The following is a 25,666-nucleotide window of genomic DNA, read 5'->3' as shown; positions in this document are numbered from 1 at the left end:
GAAATGTTTTGTTCTTAGTTTTCTGCGCCAAAAATCTCATCTAATCGTGAAGAGGAGAAAATGCGCGTGTATCTAAATGCTTAACCAGGGTCCACATTCTTTATTAAAGCTTGTATGAAGTCGTTTAAGTATTTTTATTTTTAAACTTTTAATAGTTAAATGTAGTACTTTTTTTAAATTTATAACCATGGGTTACTATTTGAACGAGCATATCAAGAAATTTTTCCAGAAGAATTATTTATTCTAAAAGTAATTTTTAAGAAAATTTAAGAACTGAAAATAAATATTTGAGAAAACTGCTTCTGAGCTTAACGTTTATTAGATGTGGAAAGACCCTAGGGATTGAAAGCTTTAATCAACTTTAGTTTTTAAAGCTTGCTTGAAGTCATTCAAGCTTTTTAATAGTTAAATATATATTTTTTTATTTCTAATCATGAGTTTGTATTCCAACTAGCACGTCGAAAAATGTTTCCAGAGTAATTATTTATTCTGAAAGTAATTTTTGCAATTTTATTTCATACGTTTCTCTTTTATCCTGCATATTTGCCAAGTTTTCAAATTTCACATACGATTTTCTATGTGTCAACATAATTTCCAAGTTTGTTTAAGCACTTATAGTGCAACTAGATTTAGAATATTCTCTTCGCACAAAATTGACGCCTGCTCCGTTAATTTGGAGGCCAAGTATTCATCATCGTTGTAGTGATTGGCGCCAAAATGATGTTTGAAATATAGGTAAAGATGAAAATCACTCAATGCAAGGTCTGGGCTGTAAGGAGGGGTGGTCCAAAACTTCCCAACCAAAAGAGTCTAATAAAGCTGGAATCTCAGCTGCGGAGAGAGACATTGTCATGGAGTTGCAAAATTCTCTGTCAGCATGGCAGGGAATTTTTCTACTTCACAAATCGTAACTTCACAAGTCGGCCAGTGAATGCATGCAGCAAACAGGGTTTTTGCTGACTAAAAACTGATAACAAACCGCTTCTCGTGTGTATTTGTCAAATTTGAACAATTTGTTACAATTAAATATTTATTTGACCAATTAAATTTGAACAATTTGTGGCTGACGATTTCTTAAATTTGAACAATTTAAAGACACAGAACTGACCGTACAGCTTATTTAGACAGCTGCAACAGAGCACAGTTGCTCCCTAGGAATGCCGGGACAAGACACAAGGACGCGGCACCTATTAGTGTACACAACAAAATCGTTCTTACTTAAAAAACAACCCTCTTATTATCATATACGTAAAAAATAAAAATAAAAATCGGGTGTCTTAGAGAAGGTTTGCAATTTAAATTGTATTGAATGTTCGCATTAAAACATAACTGAATATTTGTTTAACAGAAAGCTTATAGTAAAACATAACTAAAGTGAATCTTTTAAAAGTGACGCACTATCTCAACAGTCAGTTTTCGCCTAAGGGAGACATGGAGGTTAAGGCTCTTCAAATTCGAGGTAAACGACATAAATCATCCAAGGCAACATTATAACTAGAACCTATCGATCTAAATTTATGTGGGATTCGAATTGATATTCAGGATAGAACTTCGGTTTAATGAAAGCTCAGGTCCTTAGCCACTGTGACATAAGAAAGTGAATCAGATACTCTGATGTTACATATGATGTGCCAAACGTGGTTAGTTCATGGTATTGTCAAATAAAGTAACCTGAGATTCACTGGTCCAACAAGTCAAATCTTTTGCTTAAGAATGCTTTACAACTTAAGCAAAATAATGACAAAAGAATGAGGGTTTATTTGCCATTAAAGTTAACTCTTTTAAAAATATTATCCTTTTCGGATCTACGAAAGAGAGTTTGTAGACTTTGTATATTCGGTAACATTAGGTCTCTAAAATTTATATCTATTGTTTAGTCATACCTTTAAAATGTGAGCTGTGATTGGTCAGGGGATGGCGCCTTCCAATGAGGTGAACCGGGTTCGAATTCCAGCATCGACTGGTCGATACGAATTCTGCATCCGACTTGCACTGACTACAGTGCTGACTTGAAATATTCTTAGTATTAGAAAAATCATGGGTTAAAGTCCCCATGCCATTAGGATAACCATGGAAGGTTTTCATAGTTTTGCTCTCTATGTAACGCAAATGCGGGTTAGTTCCATCAAAAAGTCCTTCACGAAGGTAAATTTCACCCAATACTTGATCCTTGTTCCCTTTTTTCCTGGATTGGATTCAAAATTACAATTCTACAGAGTTGAACATTAGTAGTTGCAAACCTGCCTTTTTGAATCTTCTTTTTTTTTTTTACTGAGAGGTCACGTGCGTGTACGTAGAGTCTACAATATTCTCCGGATGACCCCTGACGGGGACGGGACGGGATTAAGCTTTGACTCCCAATTTGATTAGCAGTCGTAAACCCAAAGCTGGGTCAGCTGTTCAACGATGGTGATAAATAAAATATAATTTGCGGAGTTAAGCATTAGCAGTCGTAAACCCAAAGCTGGGTCAGCTGTTCAACGATGGTTATAAATAAAATATAACTTGTGGAGTTAAACATTAGTAGTCGTAAACCCAAGGCTGGGGTAGCTGTTCAACGATGGTTATAAATAAAATATAATTTGTGCAGTTAAACATTAGCAGTCGTAAACCCAAAGCTGGGTCAGCTGTTCAACGATGGGTATAAATAAAATATAATTCGAGAAGTTGAACATTAGAAGTCGTAAACTCAAAATGGTGTAAATATTTTTATAGTGTGATATGTCTTGAATCGATATTGATCACAATACGTCATTTTGAAACTCAAGCGTTGGAGTAGAAACTAAATTTTTTTCAGAAAATATTTAAAAAATTCGGTCCTTTTTTTACTATTCACTATTTATTTTTACATCAAATGAAATTTCCTGCATTTTTTTAAAATCAAATATAATTGTATAAATTTCAAATAGTTTAAGTCATATAAATTAGATACTATTTTTTAAATTTCAGGACATCATTACTGTATAAGAACTTAAGGAGCTTCTTGCAAATAAACAGTGAAAAGTACTTTCTGCGTCTTATTTTTGCTATTTTTCGTGATTCTTTTCTTTGGAACAGTGTAGCGAAGTAAATAAACTGATTTGATATTTTAACTATTCGCACTTATGTTTTTTATTTGTTAAACTCTAGGTTTATTCATTTAACAGCAATGAGTTGAATAAAATATGATTGTTTTAAAATATAACTTATCTGTCTTGAATGTCCATTTTTCCATTTTTTAATTTAAAAATGAAATTTTTTTTGCAAGAAAAGTAACTAGGACACATGTATTTTCAAATGACATTTTAATAAAACAGAATTTTTGAAAAATACAAGTAGAGATAAATATGGAAATACAAAAGCAAATTATGTTGACAACTGAACACAACAGAGCAAACACACATAGACGCAACCGACATTTTAAAACAACCACAATCCACACCTTAAAACCGCAAAATTTTCACTTTGTACCCATACACAAACAGCTAGTGATGAAAAAAAAACAAAGTAAGAAGAAACCACCAATAAAAAATGTTTATTAATTTCAAAATTATAATCACTTTTATTTATAGAATATAAAAACACTCTTAGTCATAAAATTCATAAATATGTTTTTTAAGAAAAATGAAACTAAATAAGTCATACAAGTGAACTGATCACCATATCTAAAAATAATTTCTTTTATGAAGGATTTTAGAAAGTTTCTTTTTCTGAAAAAAGCTGTTTTATCCAAGTATATTTTAAAATACGCATGCCGATAATTTGCCAAATTTTCCGAAATTAATTTTACATTCCTAACTAAGTAATTTTATTAACATATAATCATCTCACATGTCCCAAATGAAAGTAGCTAAAGAGGATTAAATAAGAAAATTATGAACAGAATTAAAACACTTTTTGTCAGAAAATTTATAAATATGTTTTTTAAAGAAAAGGAAAACAAATAAGACGAACAAGTGAATTGATCACCATATTTAAAAATATTTTTTATGAAGGATTTTAGAAAGTTTCCTTTCCTTAAAAAAGCTGTTTTATCCAAATATATTTTAAAATATGCAAACAGATAATTTAAATTTTTTTTTCTAAATTAATTTTACATTCCAATCTTATTAATTTTATTAGCATATAATCATCTCACATTATCTAAATGAAAGTAGCTAAAGAGGATTAAATAAGAGGAATATGAATAACGATATTAATTAAATATGCAAATATTGTACACATCAGAGAATACTTTTTCCTGATTCACTGCGACTGATTTCTGCGAATAGACTGGATGAGTCACCACTAATTCCTCCCATGTCACCATGTCTACCCATTCGTAATCCTATTCCACTATTTCCCCGAATTCCATCTTCCAGACCACCATATTCATCTATTCCAGTGCCACCATGCTCTCTTATTCTATAAACGTTTCCTCCATATCCTCGAGCTCCAGCTAGAAAAATATAAGTAAATAATTTATTGATTGATAATTTCCTATGATCAGTAACTATATAAATAAAACCTGATAAAAATTTTCTTTGAAACTCCTTTTCTGAAAAATTTCTTTAAAATTTTTTTATATATCAAAATTTGTAAAAAAAAAAAACTTTGCTTACACTTATATATTTGCTTTAAGAATTTTCACGAATTAAAAGTGCTATTGAATAGTTCATTTCACAATATTCTTTCATTCAGACTCAACAAATTTCTAATGAAAATTAGAAAGCGATAGTCACAGAATCGTTTGTTATTAAAAATGTTTCATTTATTGTTTCACTTCAAATAATCCTTCTTATTTGTTTCATCTTTTGTGGATTTTAGATCAGATATTACTTTTTACTTCAATTATTTTTATTTATTTACTTATTTTATATAACATTTCACCCACGTTAGCTTATGTATTAGTAATAAGATTTTAATTTGCGTTTTTGGAATAAGAATTATTCAGATGAGAGTAGTAATATTTTATCATATGTAGATTAATTATGTGACTTGGATTCCTTTTTATATGTTTTTCCTCGATGTCTGCCACGAATTTAATGTTATTCAAATGGTTTGTCAATATTTAAATATATATGCCAGGTGATCTAAATAAAAGTAGCTAAAAGCTAAAAATAGGTAGATTAAAAAAGAATATTATGAATAAAAATGTTAATTAAATGTGCAGACATTGTGCATCAGTGAATACTTTTTTCTGATCCACTGCGACTCATTCCTGTGAATAGACTGGATGAGCCGTCTCCAACCACTCCCATGTTACCATGCTGATCCATTCCGCTTCCCCTAATTCCACCTCCTAGACCACTATATTCCACCAGTTTACTGATTCCAAGTCCTCTCAGTTCACCAACAATTCCTCCCTGATCTCTGGATCCAGCTGAAAAAATAAAAGTCAATGACTTGTTGATGGAAAATTTCACAAAGTCAGTAAATAATAAACCTGATAAAAATTCATCTGAAACCCCAATAAATATTTTAATCAATTCATGAACTTTTTTTAATCGGCAACATTTATAAATTCTTGTATGATTTATTGTAAGAAATTCTAAATGAACAAATAATTAAAATTTAGAAATAATTGAAATTTAGAAATAATTAAATGATAAAGAAATTGAAAAGGACGACTGATGAAAACATCTATATTATCAAATGATTTAACATTTCCAATAATTAAGAAATTTACATTTTCAAATGATTATTAAACTTAAACTAAGGAAATTTTTCCCCACAGTAACTTTGTGTAAAAAATTACTTAAATTTTAATTTATGAAACAGTTCTTCAGCTCCAAAAATTATTCAAAGTAAGAAAGAACTACATTTGCAGGAATATTTAATTATTTTTTGGAAGTACATTAAAACTGGGAATGCGGAGAAAAAAAGATTTATTTTCCAATGGAAATATTTATAACATTGATTATAAAAAAACGTAACTTTACTTGTTAAAGAAAGCATTCTCTATTTTTGTCTTCTTTTCTTTTAACTTTTATTTTTCTTTTTTTAAAAAAAAGGTTTTATTTTCCTACGAAATTTTTATTGCATTGATGATGAGGAAATGTTTTTTTTAATTCTGTTTCTCTCAGAATGCGATCTCTATTTTTGAACTTTAATTTGCTTTCACATAATTTTTTTTTTAAATATATTAACATCTATGAAATAAATCTTGTTTATGCATATCTACATACTTTCAAATTTTTCTCTAAAAGTACTCATTTTACGAACAGTATCTATATGAATCTTCTTCCATTCACACTCAACAAATTTTGTGAGAAAATATAGACAGGTTAGTTACAGAATCGATTGTTATTCAAATTTTTACGTTAATCCTTATTTTCTTAACCATTTTTGCATTTTTAATTCAGATATTAATTTAGAGATTACATTTCGAGCTTACATTTCGAGCACGTTTGCTATTGCGTTCGACGTCTTATTTTAGCTTTTTTTTTTGGAATTGGAATACATGAGATGAGATTAAGAATTTTATACCAATTGCGGATAGAGGATGCGACTTGGATTTATTTTTTGAAATATTTTCTCGACATGTGTCACTACATTCGTGATGTTGAAATAGTTTGCCAAAATTTAAATATGCATGTCACGCAACCTAAACTAAAAATGAGAGGATTATGAATAACCATATTAATTAAACGTGCAGATATTGTATATCAGTGAATACTTTTTTCTGATCCAGTGAGACTAATTCCTGCGGATAGACTGGATGACCCACCGTCTGCTATCCCGTGTCCATCACTCATTCCTTCTCCGATTCCACCATAGCTTCCCATTCCACTTCTCAGATCACCCATTTCACCATACCCTCTCATTTCACCAACATTTCCACTCTGATCTGCTGATCCAGCTAGAAAAATAAAATTCCGAGCCTTACTGATGGAAAATTTCACAAGATCAGCAATAATACACTGTTGTAAGAAATTAAGAGAATTTGCAGACTGGGTCGATTATCTCTATAACTACTGGGTTGATTTTAATGAAATTTGATATGTATACATACATTGATACAATGCAAAACAAACCATTCAACAATTGTAATAAACACGCATGATCGCGCGTTTCCCTCGTTGGAGTTGGAAGGTATGAAACAGCGGTTTAAGAATAAAAAAATAAAAAAAAAGGATTACAGATATACAAGCCTTGCTGCGTGATTTCATACTTGAAATAAGGCAGTTTATTATTATCTGTGGAATTTGGCTTGAATTGTCCTGTGGCAATTTCATACCTTCCAAACCCAACGAGTGTTATGCACGATGACGTGTGTGCATTACAATTGTTGAATGGCTATTTGTTTTGTATTCTATCAATGTATGTAGATATCAAATTTCTTTAAAATGGGTCTAGAGATAATCAACCAAGTCTGCAAGTTCTCTTAATTTCTTACACCTGTGTATAAATATATAATTAAACCTGATTAAAAATTTCACTGAAATTCAATTAAATATTTCATTTGATTCAAATTTAATTAAGTATCTCTAATCGACAACATGAGTAAATTCTTGTATTTATAGTAAAAAAAATTGAAATAACTAAAATTTTAAAATTATTAAATGAAAAAATGTTGAAAGGATCAGCTGATGAATATATTTAAAGTGCGGAATAATTAAACATTTTTGACAACTAAAAAATGTGAGTTTTCAAATGATTAGCTGAAACCTATTAAACAATTAATTAAAGGAACTACCAACTAGACGAAATCACTAATAAGCCAAAATAGGGATCTTAAGGATTTTTTCCGTTAGAAACTTAGTGTATAAAATTGTTTAAATTTAAATTAATGATACAGCTGTTTAGCTTCAAAAATTATTTTATGTAAAAAATTACTATATTTGGAGAGAAAATTAATATTTTTTGGAAGTATATTAAAACCGAGAATGTAGAAAAAAAAGGTTTTCTTTTCCAACCGATATATTTATAGCACTGATTATGAAGAAACGTGTTTCAATTCTATTTGTGTCAGAAAGAATTCTCAATTTTTGTATCTTCATTTCCTTTTACATAAAAATTTGTTTACAGACTAAAGTTTGAAGAAAAACTTGCTTACCCATACCCACTTCTTTTAAAATGTTTCACTAATTAAAAGTGCTATAGAATAGTTCATTCTTTAAACAGTTCCAAAATGAATCGTCTTTTATTCAGTTTCAAAAAAATTTTGAGTGAATATTAGAAAGAGTATTTTTGCAGAATCGTTTGTAATTAAAATAGTTACGTTTATTTATTTGTTTTACTTTAAACAACCCCTCTTATTTTCTTTACATTTTCTGCCTTTTAAATAAGATATTAATTTTTAATCCTCTCATTTTTTTTATTTATTCATTTTTAACGTTTTGTGCACTTTTGTCAATTTGTTTGTCGTGTGATTTCAATTTTCCTTTTTTTGTGGACTTTCTTACGATGACCAGGAAAGTAATAACATTTTACAAAATGTGAATAAATTGCGTGATTTGTGTGTTCATTTTTATATGTTTTTGCACGATGTCTGATTCTACTTTCGTGATTTTCATATAATTGCCAATATTTAAATATGTATACCACATAACTATATTAAAGTAGCTAAAAATTAAAAATAAAAAGATTGAATAAGAGGATTATGAATAACGATCTTAATTAAATGTGCAGATAAGTGAATACTTTTTCCTAATCCACTGAGACTGATTCCTGCTGGTAGACTGAATGAGTCACCAACAACTCCTCCTATGCCACCATGTCCACCCAGTCCTTCACCGATTCCACCATATACTCCAATTTCACCTCCTAGATCACCACTTCCCCTTCCCCCATGTTGTCTCAGTTCACCTACGTTTCCTTCATAAGTAAAAGATTCAGCTGGAATAATAAAAGTAAATGGCTTATTGATGAACAATTTTGCATAATCAATTATTATATAAATAAAACCTGATGCAAATTTTCTCTGAAACTAAATAAAATATTTTAATTGATTCATTAAGGGTTTCTATCTGACAACATGTTTAAATTCTTGATGAACAATTTACTTACTGTAAGTCTAAGAATAATTAACTACGAGTATTGTTAAAAAGTAACGATCTTATAAACAAAATTTCACCCATAAACATCCCCTTAAGGCAATTGTTTCACTATGCAATAACTTTTATTTTTTAAAAAAAAAGTAATTTCTTTCAGCAATCGAAGAAGTTTATTTTATTTCAAGTAATAATAACTTTAGCCAAAACTGACATTTTCATTACCTCGTCTTGAGTAGTTTTCTAGTGTTCCTGATGCTGATGCTGGTTCGGCCACATATTCACATCAGGAAGGATTTCTGGATTACTGTTTGTACCCGGTTCATTGGAAAACTATTTATTGAGAATAAGCAAAATTTTCCCCTTAAACTTTACCTTGATGCAATAACTTCAGTTAGTATTTAACTGTTATATCTAATAAACTATAATAAAATAATTCAGAAGCCAAAATTTTTAAATAAAATAAGTGCTTTTAGCAATTGAAAAGTTTTAATTTTGCTTTAAATAATAATAATTTCAACCAAAATCGCCATTTGTATTACCTCGTCTAGTGTATTTTTCTCGTATTCCTGCGGGTGCTGGTTCGGCCATCATTCTCACATCAGCTGGACTTTCTGGTTTACTGTCTGTACCTGGTTCATTGGTCTTCACTGAAGCTCGGAATCCATCTGCGCCGGCCGTGTACTGTACTTGTCTGTACAATCCTTGAGCATCAGTGTATCCATAGGATCCTTGAACATTCCCGCTTGAATCTCCCTGTTCAGTTCTAAAACTGTTTGCACCCATGCCATTGGCTTGGTAGTTGAAGCTGTATGGTTTAGGCTTAGACTAATAACACCAAAAAATTAATGCTACAGACATATCTCTTGACATCAAATTAGATTTCGAATCATTTTATAATTATTTTACCATTTCTCCTCCATATCCATAACTTCCTGCTTTTCCTCTGTAACCTCCCGTTCCGCTCATGCCTCCTTCATAATCACTCATACTTCCTCCAGATTCTCCCATACTTCCACTAAAGCATTCAGATCCAGTTGGGCTGATTACATAGCTATTTACTGCACAAAATAAGCCAATGGCAACGCTGACGATCTGAAAGAGTTAAATTTTTAAGTTAAATACCAAATTTTCATAATCACAAAGCAATCCATTTTTTTTATCCATCGTTGAACAGTCGACCCAATTTTGAGTTCACGTCTACCGATGTTCAATTCCGTCTAGAAATTTTATCCTTATCCAGAAAACGAGTGAATTCCTAGATCAGGTATAGGGGGAAATTAGCTTTCGTAGAGAACTTTTAGGTTTAACTATACTACATTTGCGTTTCATAGAGAAAAAACTATGAAAATATCCCATGGTTAGCCTGACGGTAAGAGAACTCTAACCCACAATCCGTCTATCATTGAGAATACTTTACGTTAGTACTGTAGATTATGCTAGCCGGGTGCAGAATTCGCTTCGACTAGCCATCGTCGGGATTCAAACCTGGTTCATTTGATTCGGAGGCGAGTGCTCTTTCACCTGAGTCACCACGGCTTAACTCAAAACCTCTCATTTAAATGATTTTGACAAAAAAAAATTACTCGTTGCAAAACTTTTATTATTTTTATTTTCTTTAATTTATAAAAAAATAATGTTGACATGCCTCATGATACCTCTGTTGATACCATTGATAGTGATGATAGGTACCGCTAAAAAGTAGGTACTGTTGTTAATTTTTGTCGCATCAAAAATACACGTTGCATAAAATTAAAGGAAAAGTGGTAGATACTGAAATGTTTTCTTAAAATATACAAGGCATTGCAACGTTATTAAAAAAAATAACAATAATAATTTCTTTTAAAATTAATTTCTCTTCTGATTTTGGGCAATAAGTAGAAAGTATGGTAAAAACTACTAGAATATACTACATTTTATGGGGTTTTTGGCTCCATGGAAATACTAAAAAGCTTGGTAATTTTTAGCGAAGTGCTTCGGTTTTTGGTACAATTAACAAAATATTGTTTTAATTTAAAATTATAATTTGGTAAATGGTGTAAAATTGTATAATTTTGTCATAATAACTTAGTTCATGGCATAAAAATAATTTATTCGGTTAAATTTATTTTTCAGTTTTATACATTTTATTAAAAGTGTGGTAATAACTTCAATATTTTTGAACGAGCTTAAAAATTTCCAACTAAATGATAAAAATACTGTTATACTTCGGTTTCATTAATCAGAATTAAGGTTATTTAACCGGGAATCTAATTAATGCAAACATTATTTTAAGTAGCCAAAGGGTAGAAATCAGGCTCAAAAACGTACGTAAATAATCATACATCTTTTTTTAAAGATTTGGATTTTTAACACCCGAAATGAGAGGGTAGCCGTAATCTGAGAAATATGATCCTAATAGTTTTGTCAGGAGAACAGTCCAAAATTTGGACACCTTAATATTAATTTTACTTTTTGCATGTTTTGCCATATCTCGAGATATTTTTTAAAGGGAATTTAAGGATTTTTGCTTTTAATTATAAAGTTAATTTATTCGAAGATAATTCCATGCAAAAATTAGCGTTTAATACATATTTATTATTTTATTTATTAATAGTCTGAACACTTTTGAATTATAAGGTAGACAATTTTTTACATCATTTTGAAGAATGTAGTTTTACATAGCAAAATTTAGAATGCTAGCAGAATTGGTAGGATAGTTCATAAGAAATCGATATTTAAAAAAGTTGGAGATTTGAAATTAGATTTCTTAAGAGCTTCTTGTCGCATTTCATTCCAATTTGATATTTAGACACACAAAACTACATTCAATAGAATGATTGAAAAATTTGTATACCTTACAATTAAAATTTTTGTTCGTCTTTTATGAAAAAATAAATAAAAATAATAAATTAATCTTAAAAATCATTATTTCCAATTATTTAGAAAACCTGAACATCTTTATTAAATTCTTTATCAAAAACTTTATTTCCTCTCTAATTGTTAAAATTGAGTTTTAGAACGTAAAGCTCTGATCATTAGATAGTTTTTTGAGAAATAAACATATCTTAAAGACTTCAACATTTAAGTCAAATGAACTTATTTATGAATATATGATGTTTCCTATATTTATAACAGACGTTTGGAGAACATGCTTTAACGTTTTAAATATTTAAATTAAATTAAAATATTTATGAATACATCATTAACAGTCGCGTGATGAACAGATTTTAGTTGCATCCTTATTTCTCACCATGAAACAAAAATAAAATTGTTTCATACTGTTATCTGACTAATTTATCACATGATTAATACATTTTATTAAATAGTCTGACGCAGTTTTCCACTGTTGTTCATACAGTCTAATTGGCCGGAGTTTTACACGGTAGAGTCCAGCTATCCACATTTGTTTGGTTTTCATCAGCATTGAATTAATAACAGTCATTAAGATATTGTTTTAGGGATATAAAATACTTCTGCATCCCTAGTTTAAAGGCTGTAATATTTATTCATCTTACTGTATTATTACGTTTTTGCCTTTTATTGTTTTCTAAATCGAGAGCTTAAAACAAAAAGAGTTGTTTCGTTATTATTACGTAGTTCTATGAAATTACGTCATTACGGTACCATTTTAAGATAAACTTATTTGAATTGGTGTCTTAAGCTTATTAACTACTTTACAATTAGTATTTATGATGCAAATTACCATACAGGTAAAACGATTTATTAAATGATTAAGATCTTAACGATCAGCTTCATGCACATTGTGGTTGCATGCAAAAATTGTGCTTAATTTGTCAGCCTGTTTACTGTGCGAAAATATTAATTTACGGTAGAGAACTCATTAATTATTGTTATAACAATATACCTTTAATTTTAAAAATTGCTAAAATTTATAATTCTGGTAATTAATTGTGGTATTTGTAATATCACACTGTTGAAAGTGTCTCTTTAAAATTATTGTAAAATAACCAGCTGTATATGATTTATTAAACCAAATTTATAATCATTTAAATTAGGTTTAATGAATTAAATTTATTCATCCTGTTAATTATGCTTGATTGGGGTAATTTTCTTACACATTGTTAGAATTTTCATGTGCAGGGATAGCCTGGTCGGTAGGGTGCTCTGCCCATGTCCGAGAGTTCGTGGGTTCGAACCCCGCCGGTCGAAGGCTCCCCGTTTAGTAAATGGTGACTGTTGCACATTGAATCTGTCGAGTCGCAAAGTCCTCCATGTTCCCATAACAAATCAAACCTCTGGGGGTACTGGATTGGAGATCGATCGTTCTCTGATTCGGGTCAAAATTACGATCTGTAGATGAATGATTGGATGTATGAATGGGTTCACCCTATAAACGGGCAGTGACGTGTGTGTGGCCGAAGTCGAATTCTTGGCCATAGATGGCGCCACTGGAAAACAAGAAACGCACCCTCTGCCTTAAATTTGCTCGGTACCACCATTAATATATAGTATATATAGAGGAGAAGGTGTAAAAAGGGGCACAGGTGTAAATATGGGCACCCCTCCCTAGTGTCTATGGGAGATACTGAAGACTAGCGGCGGGGGCTGTAGATGGCGCTATTTGCTAATATAAGATAGTATAGAACAGTTTGAACCATTCTTTCAAGTAGTGTGGATACAGCGTGAGTTATTCTTCAAATTGGTGTTTATTCTGGACTGCAAATTTTTGAGAGGCATGTGAAATCGTTTTCTTTTCATGTATTTATGTTTAGTTAAAAATAATATCACAGTGATATCCGGAAAGCGGAGATTTAAAGCAACTTTTTGAAGCACACCTTCAGTCATGCATGCTTTTAGGCTGCATGTGATAGCGGCTATCTTTCTTAAGTGGGATTGGTGTAAATATGGGCCCCCATTTAATGGGTTCTCATAATTACACCACTTCTTTTTAAACAACAAAAAAATTTTCAGTAAATTTTTACGGAAAAACAGCAAGACCCAGAACAAACATGACCCAAGCTCTAATGAGAGGATGGTGCAATTCAGTACATCAATCAGGTGGAGTACATCAATCAGGATGAGTTCAAAACAATTTGTTTTCCGAATGTTTCACTCACTTCATTGAGAAAACATGTCCTACTGAACTAAGGACTGTTCTACTCATCTTAGATGGTCATTATAGCCAAGTTCGAAATCCAGATGTCATTGACTTGTCCAGAGATAACCATGTGAAAATCCTTTAGAAGAGAACCACTATTCGTGGACGCAAAGCAGCAAGGTCCAGCCTCATCACCGGATCACCATACAAGGATCAGTTGACCAAGTCGCTTGACAAAAGTGCTCTCAAGAAGACGTCCTTAAGTTTTTCCGGGGTAAGAGACCGGCCAGGCGGCAGGAGTGGGAAGAAGAAAGGCCTTCAAAAAAGGAAATGCAACGATACGATTCATNAAGCTGCAGTAACTAGTTTCACAATCCGCTCCACTGCTTGTGTGTGTGAAGGAAATTTAATTAAGTTCCAGCAGTCCATTGGCATACCGTTCTTTATCATCTTCAGAAGTTCTTTAGAACTGATCTCTCTGAGAACGGGAGGTGATGTCACATAACAAGCTTGCCAGTCAATGAGATCTACATAGTCTGCTGCTTCAAAGTTAAGAGCAGGAATAACGAATCTGCGAACATAATTTCCTTCTGGGCTAACTTCCTTTGCCTCAATAATCCACCGAACTGCAAGGGTCCTACTATGGCATCTCTCATCCGTTAACATGACCAAAAGAATGTTTTCTGGAGCTGCAAAGTAAGCGTTGCGAGAAATAATGGTTTCGATTACGTCACGATACTTTTCAGACATGTAGCGAGAGGAACTGAGGAAATGCCACAGGTGTCTAGTACCGTCTTTTATGGAATGATGAATCTTTATTTGGAACCATGAGGGTGTGTAGACTCTTAGAATGAATGCAACTAAAGTTAGCAACTTGTTTGATGGGTCTAATGTATATATATATATATATCAATAGATATGTAGATATACCTCATATAGATATACCTTATACCTTATGTAGATATACCTCAGTATTCGATTAGCAGTTGTTAGCCAGTGAGCCAAATTCAATGTTCCTGGTTAGCTAGATCTGAACATCAAACGCCAGAACTAATGGCGGTGCAAATGTTTAAAGTATTTCTGATCTGAACTGAGAGTGGTGGGATCAATATCTGCCATCTCGCATTCAATGCTATTAAAAGCAACAATTGAAAGATTTTCGCATCCTTTGAGGTTCCGTCCAATGTCTCCGGTGTAAGATGTGGGGCCAGATGACTTGCCGTCAATGGACTCAAATAGGTGTCGTAATGGCAACTCATTGAAATGAAGTAAACAGATAATCCATTGTACTGGTCTGTGAAGTTTCAATTCAAGCCTGCGAATTACACCATTAAACACTTCTGTGTTCACTACAGTGCCGTCACACCCGAGAACAAAAAGGTTACTAAAATCATCCAATAAATCACCTGTTACATATTCGTAAATGCTATTAGATATATGAAGACTAGATCCACTTACAGGCGTAACATGTCCCATGTACGTAGAATCAGGCTCTGATAGAATACAGTAATGAGCTTTTACAATTGATCTTTGGAACTGCTTGCCCTCGTGTGTTTCTGATGTTAAAGTTTTGTCATGTTGTCCATCAAAATAAAAGCCATATATATAGTGGAACAATTTTCATTTGATTTTGAGACAATTTCTTCGTAAATTCTCGATTTTTCCCTCCACATTTTATTTTTGTCCCTAACGAGGCTGGTATCTGATTCCGATATTAAACCCAAATCTTTCACAACACTCCATGCTATGGCAGCCGTGGCTTTGTTGGATACTGACAAGAACTGTCAAAATAGGGTTCGAAATAAGGTTCAAAATAAGGTTGTTATACTTTTTTTGGCAGAGAGCCAAATCCAGTCTGTCTCGATTGTGCAAGCAGTAAACAGTTATACAGAAAAGTACCAAAATGCGTCGAAATTTTCAAAATTAGATGGCGATGAGGCGGCAGAAGATATTAATCTGTAATTCTAAAATTTTTTATAGTTGTTGTTTTTTAAATATTGTAACTTTTAAGTGCTACCTCAAACCGATCAAAGAAATCTGTGGTTATGTATTATTTTTTGTAATTTAATCATTTTTAGTCCAATTTTTGGAGCTTTAGGCCCATTGAGGCAACAGAAGATATCAACCCAGAGTTTTAAGATTCCGCTCATTTTTTAATAATAGGAATTCACATCTTTTCCGCACTACCGCAGAAAGATCTAAGAAATTTCGATTTTTTCGATACGCCCTANTATATATATATAGTGTTTTTATTTCAAAAAAGGGATTTTATGGAGACTTTACTCTCTTTGCTGTGCACCGTAATTTTATCTGTAATTTTCTACGCTGAAGAACAACAATTATTGCGAGGCAATCATGGGAGTCACTAAGTGGAGGTGAACTGAGGGCTTTAGCTTCCTGGTAAATTAAATATACATATGTTTATCTGCACTAGTGATCTTAGTATGATCTAATATACTTAGATGTTAAAATAATCATAATTCTAGTTTTAATTATACTTTTCCTACTTCTTTATTTAAATTGTTTAATTTCTACATAAGTTTAAAATTTGAGTGGTTGTATGTCATTGTCAATAATAAATGAAATATTTATAAATATTTCAAATTTTTCTTAAATAAATGGCACAATTATTTGAGAAGTTAATAAGAATATTTGTCATATTAAAAAAAATAAAACAAAATTATGGTTAATTAAATAACCAAAAATCCATATAGTTTATTGTCCGGTTTAAAATAAGCATATAAGTAACAAAAATCAATAATTTCAAGCACGCTCTGTGCTTGATATTGTTTTTGTTTGAAATGAAGTTCCTCATATTTAAAGTTTCTTCGTCAAAAATAATATATATTAGTCAGTATTATGACAATAATAATACTTCCTAAAATGCAGATCATCAGTTTTATAAAAATAAAAATCGATAATTAAAAATATGTTTCATTTTCATATACATGTATCATCAAAAAATATTTGTCGTAAAATTAGTTTAATGTAAAATTATGTAATTCTCAAAGGAAAATTGAAATAATATTTATTTTAACAATTGAAAATTAAATTTTTTAAAAACTAAACTTTAGACAAAATGGATATGAAAAATTCATCTCTTACCTGCAACAGCATTTTTCTCTTAATCCTTATAGATGAAACTGGATATTAAAATACAGAAGAATTTGTGCTCTGGTCCTCCAGTTTGTGAAACTTTCGAAATGCATGTGCGCTTTTATACTCTTTTCCAACTAAATGTTGTTAAAGAATAAAGAACACGTGGCAGTTTCAATTTTTGAACTGCAATAAAGCAACGAACTTTTTTTTTCAAAATTACAAGACGCCACAGTTACTTTATTAGAATATATCTCCGAATAATATTAAAAAGAGAGAAAAAAAGGAGCTCATCTTTTTAAAAGTCAAAAAGACAATTTACGTAAGTAGGTGAAGTTATGAAAAACTTGAAATCATTTGTTTATGAATAGTAAAATAGCGTTTTTTTGTGAGCCTTCGTCATACTAATTTCTATGACTGCAATCAAAATTAATAGCAGAAAACAATTGAATCACAACTTCACAAAACATTTAAAACGGAGGTCATCTATTGATTGAATATTTATTAATTTATACTATTCAAAACGAATCATTTTAGTAAATCATATATTTTAAGCTGATTTAAAATCTAAGTTCTTTTGGATATAAACATGACCTCAAAACCTGGAAAAGATCTTTTCGGCCTTAGTAATTATCAATCATGATTTATATTAGAAAATATTGTGTTGAAAATTAGTTTTCTAACCAATGATTATGAATTTAAAACCTTGGAAACTTGAATAATTTTAAGACTTTATTGAAAAGAATTACACTTCTAATTCTGTGTAATTACCTTTCTTTTTTTCTTAAAAAAATAAACACACTTTCATTCTTCAATAAAATAAGTTGTTTTCAGGAAAAACATTATTTAGTAGGAAAATCTATAACCTTTGTGACAACTGGGGATTTTCGGTGTCCATTCACGAAGAAAAACATTCTGGAAAAATTACCGTGTAGAGTAGTAGTGATATTTCCGGAAAAAACCCACATACTCTTGATTAATAAAACCGAAATATACGGTATTTAAACCTATAATGACGAAATTAGGTGTGGTTGGAGCTAGAGGGTATGGTTGACTAATTGAAAATTGTGATGAAAACAAGATAATGAAAGTGACAGTTGAAAAAGAAAACTGGATCATAATTATAATAAAACTTTCATTTAGTATTTGTAGAGCTCGAGATGCAAAATTATATTTTATCCATAATAATAAATAAATAATAATAAATAAATAATAATAAATTTTAATAATAATAAATCTATATATATAAAAGTGAATGTGTGTCTGTCTGTCTGTCCTCTATAGACTCCTAAACCATCCGACAGAAAGCTATNATAAATAAATAATAATAAATTTTAATAATAATAAATAAATAATAAATGTAATAATAAATAATAATAAATTTTAATAATATTATTAGTAAGGATAGGATATGGGAAACAAGTTCCCCAAAACTAATCTAAACAGAAGCCAATATAAAAAGTGATTAAATTGTTCTCAACAGACAGTTAAGAACGTGGGAAGAAATCTTCATGGGAGAGAGTCTTACATTAGTATCGAAATAAAACGTTAGCCGTTGTATTGAAGATTAAGAAAAGGATAAAATATTTTATACTCGCTCTTATAAAATGTAATAAGAATTAAATAATCGGTTTAATTTAATTAAAACTCGGTTAAGAATTATTTAAAAAAATAAGTTCAGGAATTTAAAGAAATTTTCAACGCTAGGAAATATGTAATGCCTATTGTGGCTTCGCAAAACCTTTCATTTTGTTACTTTTCCGTTCATACGGTAACGATGCGTCAGGAATTTTGATTTTCATAATTGTTGTTTTTATTACCACCATTTTGGTAAAATATTCAAAACTGAAAAGTAAATTTAAATGTATAATTGATTTTTATGCATTTCTCTAAGGTATCATGATAAAATGTCCAAACTTTACCACATTTACCAAAGTTTATCAAATATTATCAAACCATATTTTATTGTTAATTTTACCAAAATCATTACCACAGATCATTCAAATCATTACCACAGTTTTTTTTGGTGTTCCCATACAACCAGAAATAAAGTAGATTTTGCAATATTCCTGTAGTTTTGACTATTATTATTCCCTGAGGGTTAAAAACTATGCTGTATAAAGTACAAAGTATTATTTAAGCAAAAATTAAACAGCTTGATTATAAATTTATAATAAATGAAATTACACAGTGAAACTCTGCTAAATATAATAAAACCATATTTTATTGTTAATTTTACCAAAAAATATTAACGAAGCTCTACGGTAAGAAATTGCCGAGCTTTTTGATTTTCCGATAAGAGCAGAAACAAGGTAGGCAACAAGGTAGAATTTTGATCATTTTGAAAATCATTTTTTTCTCAGAGTAGAAAATTATGCTATGTTAAGTACGAAGAATCATTTAAGCAGAAAATAAAAAACTAACGTACGAAATATATGCTTTTTTAAAGCTGTATATTATTTATAAAATCGAATGTATAATCATTAAAAATTGATGCGGTCTGTTATGCTCGATTGGTAAAATTTTCTTACAAAATATTTAAATTCTTTCCAAATATGTATTATTTTATGAGAAAAGGAATTAAATATAAGAAATTGAATGTGTTATTTGATAGGAAATATATTCTAGAAGAAAACTAGATTTTTTAAGTAAACTCCATTAATCAAATATTGAGAATATAAGTTCGGTGTTATTTGTGTTAATTCGTGTCTTTACGATCAGTTCAAAATGGAACTTTTATTTCGATATGTAACTATGCATTAAGTAAGCAGTTTCATTACTTATCTGTCGAGGAATGATATAAACAAAAACAACTTTTCTTTAAAAACATAAATAACAAAACATTAAATAATCAATTTAATGGTTAGTCAGCATTTAAAGGACTGATGTAAACAAAGCAACAACAACAATTTTACACTATAAATAACAAGTGATATACATATCAGTTTCATAGTTCGTAAACACAAACCCTATGAAATGGGCTAGCGTGGACAAAAACAACTTAAACAAATGAGAAGCTGTGTTACGCACATGATACGAAATAAAAATAACTAAATAAATAAATAAAAATGAAACACTTTATTTTTAAATGAAAAACAAAAATGATTAACTTCTAATGATGGATTCTTGCGAACAAAGCATCAAATGGTTATATGATTTTATTTAAAATATAGCAATTAATCGGAAGAAGAGACATTAATGAAAGCGAGACTTGTCTCCCAACATACACCTGATTATTTTGTTTTGTATCTGGTATACGTACACCTGAGTATTTCGTTTCGTTTTTTGATTATTTTTTTCAAATTTGTTTTTTTTATCACTTTAGGTTAAACCACATTTTTCATAAATGAAGCTGGTTTTTTCTCGTGTTTTGTTAGAAGTTTGTGTGCTGAATAACGATTTACAAGCCTTTGTCAAGAAGAAAAACAAGTAACACGATTCAAAGAAAGGAAGATTCTCCCAAAGTGAGATTCGAACCTCCATGCTGCAGAATGTTAAGTGGACGATACCGTTCAGCCAGGAGACCTTTAAAAATATTAAAAAAATAATAATAATAGATAAAAGGAAATCACTGAATAACAGTGTTTACAAGCTAATAGAGGGGAAAAGTCAGAATATATATATTTTTATTTTACTTCACATAGAAATTTTCATTCCTTCCAAATTGATTTACAGACATAAAACGCCCTTTCAAACACAAAACGCACTTTCTCTCAATAAACATATATTTTTTCACACATTTGGATTCCTGACCCACAAAATAGAAGAGGTGGACAAAAGTTGGAAAAAATTGGATCAAAATTTAGGGTTCTGTGAAGTTTCATATATTTGGTGTCGTTCCGAAGTGAGGTTAAGAATTATCGCCATAGAAGAATTAAAAATTTAATATAACCATACTCTAGCCGCGTAATCGACAAGAAAGAAATGCTCCGTTGCTAAGCAACTAAGCTGAGAGAATAAAAAAGAATGAAATAAAAACTGAAGCTATTCTTTATTTTTGTGTTTGCGCCGGTCGAAAAGGCTTTATTTTTAAATAGTTGATAGAGAAATATCTTGAAGTTTCTAGGCAACAGATGTATTTTCAGTTGATTACTGCCCATTTCGTTTTCATTTCCTTTAAAAATATAAGTTGAACCGATTTATAAATTGTAATTTTCCAAGATTTTAGCATTTGAACACACAAACTTTTTATAAGGCATTATATGTATTCAAGTTGCTTTTAATTTCTTTACATATGAAGATTTTATACAAAAACCAAATTTGTAATATTTTAATTACATACAGGGTTGAAGGGCAAATCACGAAAAAGATCCCGTAAAAATTGTAAAATATCTAGAAGAAATTAAAACGCACATTCACAAGGTTTTATAGATAATTTTTTTATTTCTTTATTCATTTACGACGAAGGGTTTTTATTTTACAATTAAAGAAATTAGTGAATGTTACGTGACATTCTAAAAAGATTGAAACATGTATGTTTAGGAATATTGTATGTTTCATTTTTTTAAAAAGTTGTCATTCTACCAAGTATGTGAGTTACGCGGCTTTCTTTAGATAAAGATAATTTGCTAATAACATTCGGATGTTTTTATACATTCTGAAATGGATTTTTGTAAATTCACATTAAAATGTCGCCCAATATGTTCAACAGTTACGATCATCAAATATTGCTATTATAATTTCTTTGTTTTATTTCTTTTATTACAAACCTATTTTATGATTCTTTCCATCATTACATACATATATCTGATTCGATAGTCTCCTGTTAAACAGAATTCGTAACATCCTTTAGAAACTGCAATAGTGGCAGCTAAACTAAGAAGATAAATGTGTTTTATTACGGTTATATTTACCATGGTATTAAATAATAAATTTCAAAATATAAATTCAAAAATCTGGTAACAAAATCTTAAGTAGTGAAATTTTAATATTAAAATTAAAAATAAGGAACGCATGAAACCTGCTGAAATAATAATTTACAGATGTTTACTTCTTTCGGCATAAGATTCTGATCAAAATAACAATCAAGAAATATCCATTATACTTGATGGGAAAAAAAAATCATTGACTTGAAAATATATGAAGAAAATAAACGCCCGTTATTAAAACTGGCATGACGTGAATGCAGAAAAAAGTAATATTAAAAAGAAATGTGAAGTTGCAACTAGAAAATATAAATAAAAGATAAAAAAGAAAATTATGAAACCACAGTACTACAAGAGTGAAATAAAAAATAAAAGATTAAATAAAAACAAAACTAGAAAAACTACTGTAACCGGGAAAGGCAAATCAGGGCAAAATGCATTTCCACGGTTCATAGAGAGATAGTGTGAAACTAATATCGTTAGCAAGAAAATCAACTTTCATATGAACAAAACAAGATTCTCGGGTATCAAAATGAGTTGATGTGGTGGTAAGAATCTTTGCATTATAGAGATTAAATTCATCCCCAAGATGCAAAGAATGTGTAGCAATAGATTTATCGTATTCTTGAAAAAAGACTTATCTACCGCGTTGCTTCAGTCTAAATGAGTCCTTTAGTCTTTTGAGCCAGCTAAACACAAATCATCATTCTCAATGCTCTCTAGGCGTTAATGACTCGTGGTGTGAATTTTTGAATGCTCAAATGCTTTTTATTTACATTTTCATCTTTTTTGAAGATAATGAAATTTTCTTCTCCCCTCTTTAGTTTCAGGGGATTATTCGTTTGATGACACAGCATATTAAATTATAATATTTAATGCTACGTAAAGTTAGTTTTACGTAAGAAAATGGTTATGGCTGTTAGAAAAAATAAAAAAAAACGTAATATATATTTCATCAAACTTTCTAAAAAATTCAAAACTGCATATTTTATTTATTCATTTATTTATTTTTGTTAATTTTACTTTCTTTTGTTTTATTTATTTACTTATTTTTTGACTGCTGCTCTGGAAAACATTTTTTAAGGACGTTAAACAATTCCGTTCACTAGTGAAATTTCAAAAGTCGAATGAAGCAATGCAAAGTTAAGTAGTGGCAAGTCAATTGTTTCGAACAAGTCAACGTCTCGGCCTGATTCGAAATCCTTGAAAAATATATTTTTTATACATCGACCTAAAATCCATTTTAGATGTGTTTTAGTATATACTTAAGGACATTTTTCAATAGAATTTATATTTTACCCTTTATTTTATTTTATTTTAATTTTTGCTGAAATAACTCAAGTTATATGATTAAATGTATGAAAAGTAAGTATGGTGGCTAACGGGACATTTCACTACTTTTCCACCTTTTTCCAGCCGTTCTTAATAAAGTGAAAGAATAAGTCCAATTTCTAATAATTTTAATAAGTTTAATTGTTTTTGACTGTTTCAAGCAATTAAATGTTACCTCCAAACAGAATTCAATTCTGAGGTAAATTAAATCATTGTCACCTTTCTATTGAGCATAAAAGGAACATTAACAATCTTGTTCTTTTACGGTGAAGTAAGGGAACAATTTCTATTTCTAATTTCTAAAAAAATGAATACTGAAACTATTTGCTAAACATATTAATTACATCTAAGAAATAATTTGATATCCAAAAATCTCTTAATAAATCTTTTTCAGTATTAAGGAAATTCTAAAGTTAGAAAAAGAAAATTTTTTTGAGATGATTTGATGATTTTTTGATGATTAAATGATTTTTTGAAATGATGATTCTGAAACTAGCACGGTTTTGGAGTCTTCAAACAATATTCTATTTTCAGTATTTGATGTTCAACAAAATAAGGCATATCTAGCATTTTTCTGATATAGCAATATTTTTTTGAATTGTGCTAAAGTCGAGAAATAATATTAAACAACATTTTAAGTAAAATTTTTTCAACATTATTCTTTTTAAAAGGGCAACTTTCTTAAAGTTAGCAAGCTAGAATACTTAGAACGTCAAAAAAATTGTATGTCCATAACTTTTTGTTCATTTAAAAAAGAAAGCAAACTGTTGTATTTTTTGCTGTGCACATATATGCATTTACTTTTCAGTACTCAAATAAATAAGAAACAATAAATAATATCAATAATTTATCTTCATTTTTCGAAAAAATAGTATGAGTAGTAAATAGCTATTTTGCATCGAATAATTTTAATCAGCAGAATATTTTTAATTTCTTAAGAAGATTTAATTCTCAGCTAGCTGGCGAAAATTCTAAGTTTCCTTTAAAAAAAACTTGACAATAATTTAAAAAGGGAATTTTACTTCAGAAGAAAACCTAAATTACAGTACTAAAACAATTGATTAGTATAATTTTTTAAAATTTTTTTTTATTCAATAACAAAAAGATTCCTCGTGCACCACTGAAAAAGTACAACACGAGGCTTACAGACGTAAGTATGGTATCAAATAATGTAGGATATTTAAACAGATATACATACTAAGAGGGCATGAAAAATTAGGGAGAAAAAAAATAATAATAAAAGTAAAAAAAAAAAAAAAATAAAAAAAAACATTTGCAAAAAGGATGAGAAAAGGAAAAATAAAAATAGTGCATAAACTGATTTTGATTAGTATATTAATGGAAAAATAATATACGTGGTAGCATAAAGAAAAAGATTTTGAGAAATGTTAAAATTCAATTAAATGTTATCTACGTATTCGTATTAATTATAAACTATATGTTGAAGAAATTGATAAATATAATATTCCAAATCAATGCATGCTCTTCTATATTATTGAAATTGTGTCAATTATTGAAAGAACAAACTAAAACATAAAATTAAGAGAAGCTGACGTATAATCACATTCAATCAGAAACATGCTTTTATAAAACTCGACTTTCATTGAGTAAAATGTTTTTTATTCAAAAACATTTTTACTAAAATCTCTTATTAAATTATGACTAAATAAAAATAAATACGAATTTTAGACGACTGAAAAAGAAACATCATATTTTATAATTAAAAAAATATTAGCTATAGATTGTGGGCGAAAACAATTTGAATGACATTTTAAACTACGCGCGTAAGTCAAGTTTCTCGTAAGTTATCTATATTTAAATATCAATTGTCCCATTTAAATATTTCTTCATTGCCCCAAAATTGCTAAATTTAATTTATCTAGACTTCTACTTAATAAAAATTTTTGAATCTCCAGATTTTGCTATAGATTTTTGCCAGATTTATATGGTATAAAAACTTATACCTCATAATTCAAAATTCTTTCATCCACAATTAAATAATAAATAATTATTAAAAGTTATTTTTTGCTTGAAATTTTCCTTGAGTAAACAGGTTTTATGAGGGGAAACACTTTGTTTTTGAATTTCTTTATTAGTTTTAAAAATATGACTTAAAATGCAAAAGTGAAATTAACATTAAGGGGTCCGAATTTTGAATCGCTCTCCCGACCAAACTGTAGGGACCATATTTACCAGAATGTGAAGGTTAAGAATCAAAATATGTAAAAAAAAATATATGTTTATTCAGAGAAAGTACGTTTTTGTGTATGATTTCGTAACTTAATTAATAGTTAGCACTAATTAATTAGCATATTTGAGGTCACCCCCAGGAACCATTAAGATTGACACTTAGTTCGTGAAAATCGGATCATTAGAAC

General features: G+C 29.7%; 1 protein-coding gene across 1 annotated transcript; it reads right to left on the bottom strand.

Annotated features, from left to right (window-relative positions):
- Positions 1-3,320: 3,320 nt before the first annotated feature.
- On the bottom strand, positions 3,321-17,172 carry LOC107455146 (uncharacterized PE-PGRS family protein PE_PGRS46-like). Its single transcript, XM_016072613.4, has 7 exons — positions 17,101-17,172; positions 9,864-10,049; positions 9,497-9,782; positions 8,605-8,799; positions 6,638-6,820; positions 5,153-5,341; positions 3,321-4,417 (listed from the first exon to the last, which is right to left on the bottom strand). Exons 1-7 carry the CDS (start codon positions 17,110-17,112, stop codon positions 4,203-4,205), a joined length of 1,266 nt encoding a protein of 421 aa, XP_015928099.2. The 5' UTR covers positions 17,113-17,172; the 3' UTR covers positions 3,321-4,202.
- Between the last annotated feature and the right edge of the window lie 8,494 nt (positions 17,173-25,666).

This window comes from Parasteatoda tepidariorum, chromosome 2, assembly GCF_043381705.1.
Source record: "Parasteatoda tepidariorum isolate YZ-2023 chromosome 2, CAS_Ptep_4.0, whole genome shotgun sequence".
NCBI lineage: Eukaryota > Metazoa > Arthropoda > Arachnida > Araneae > Theridiidae > Parasteatoda > Parasteatoda tepidariorum.
Note: the sequence above shows the minus strand (reverse complement) of the source record. Positions and strands in the feature narration are given on the sequence as shown.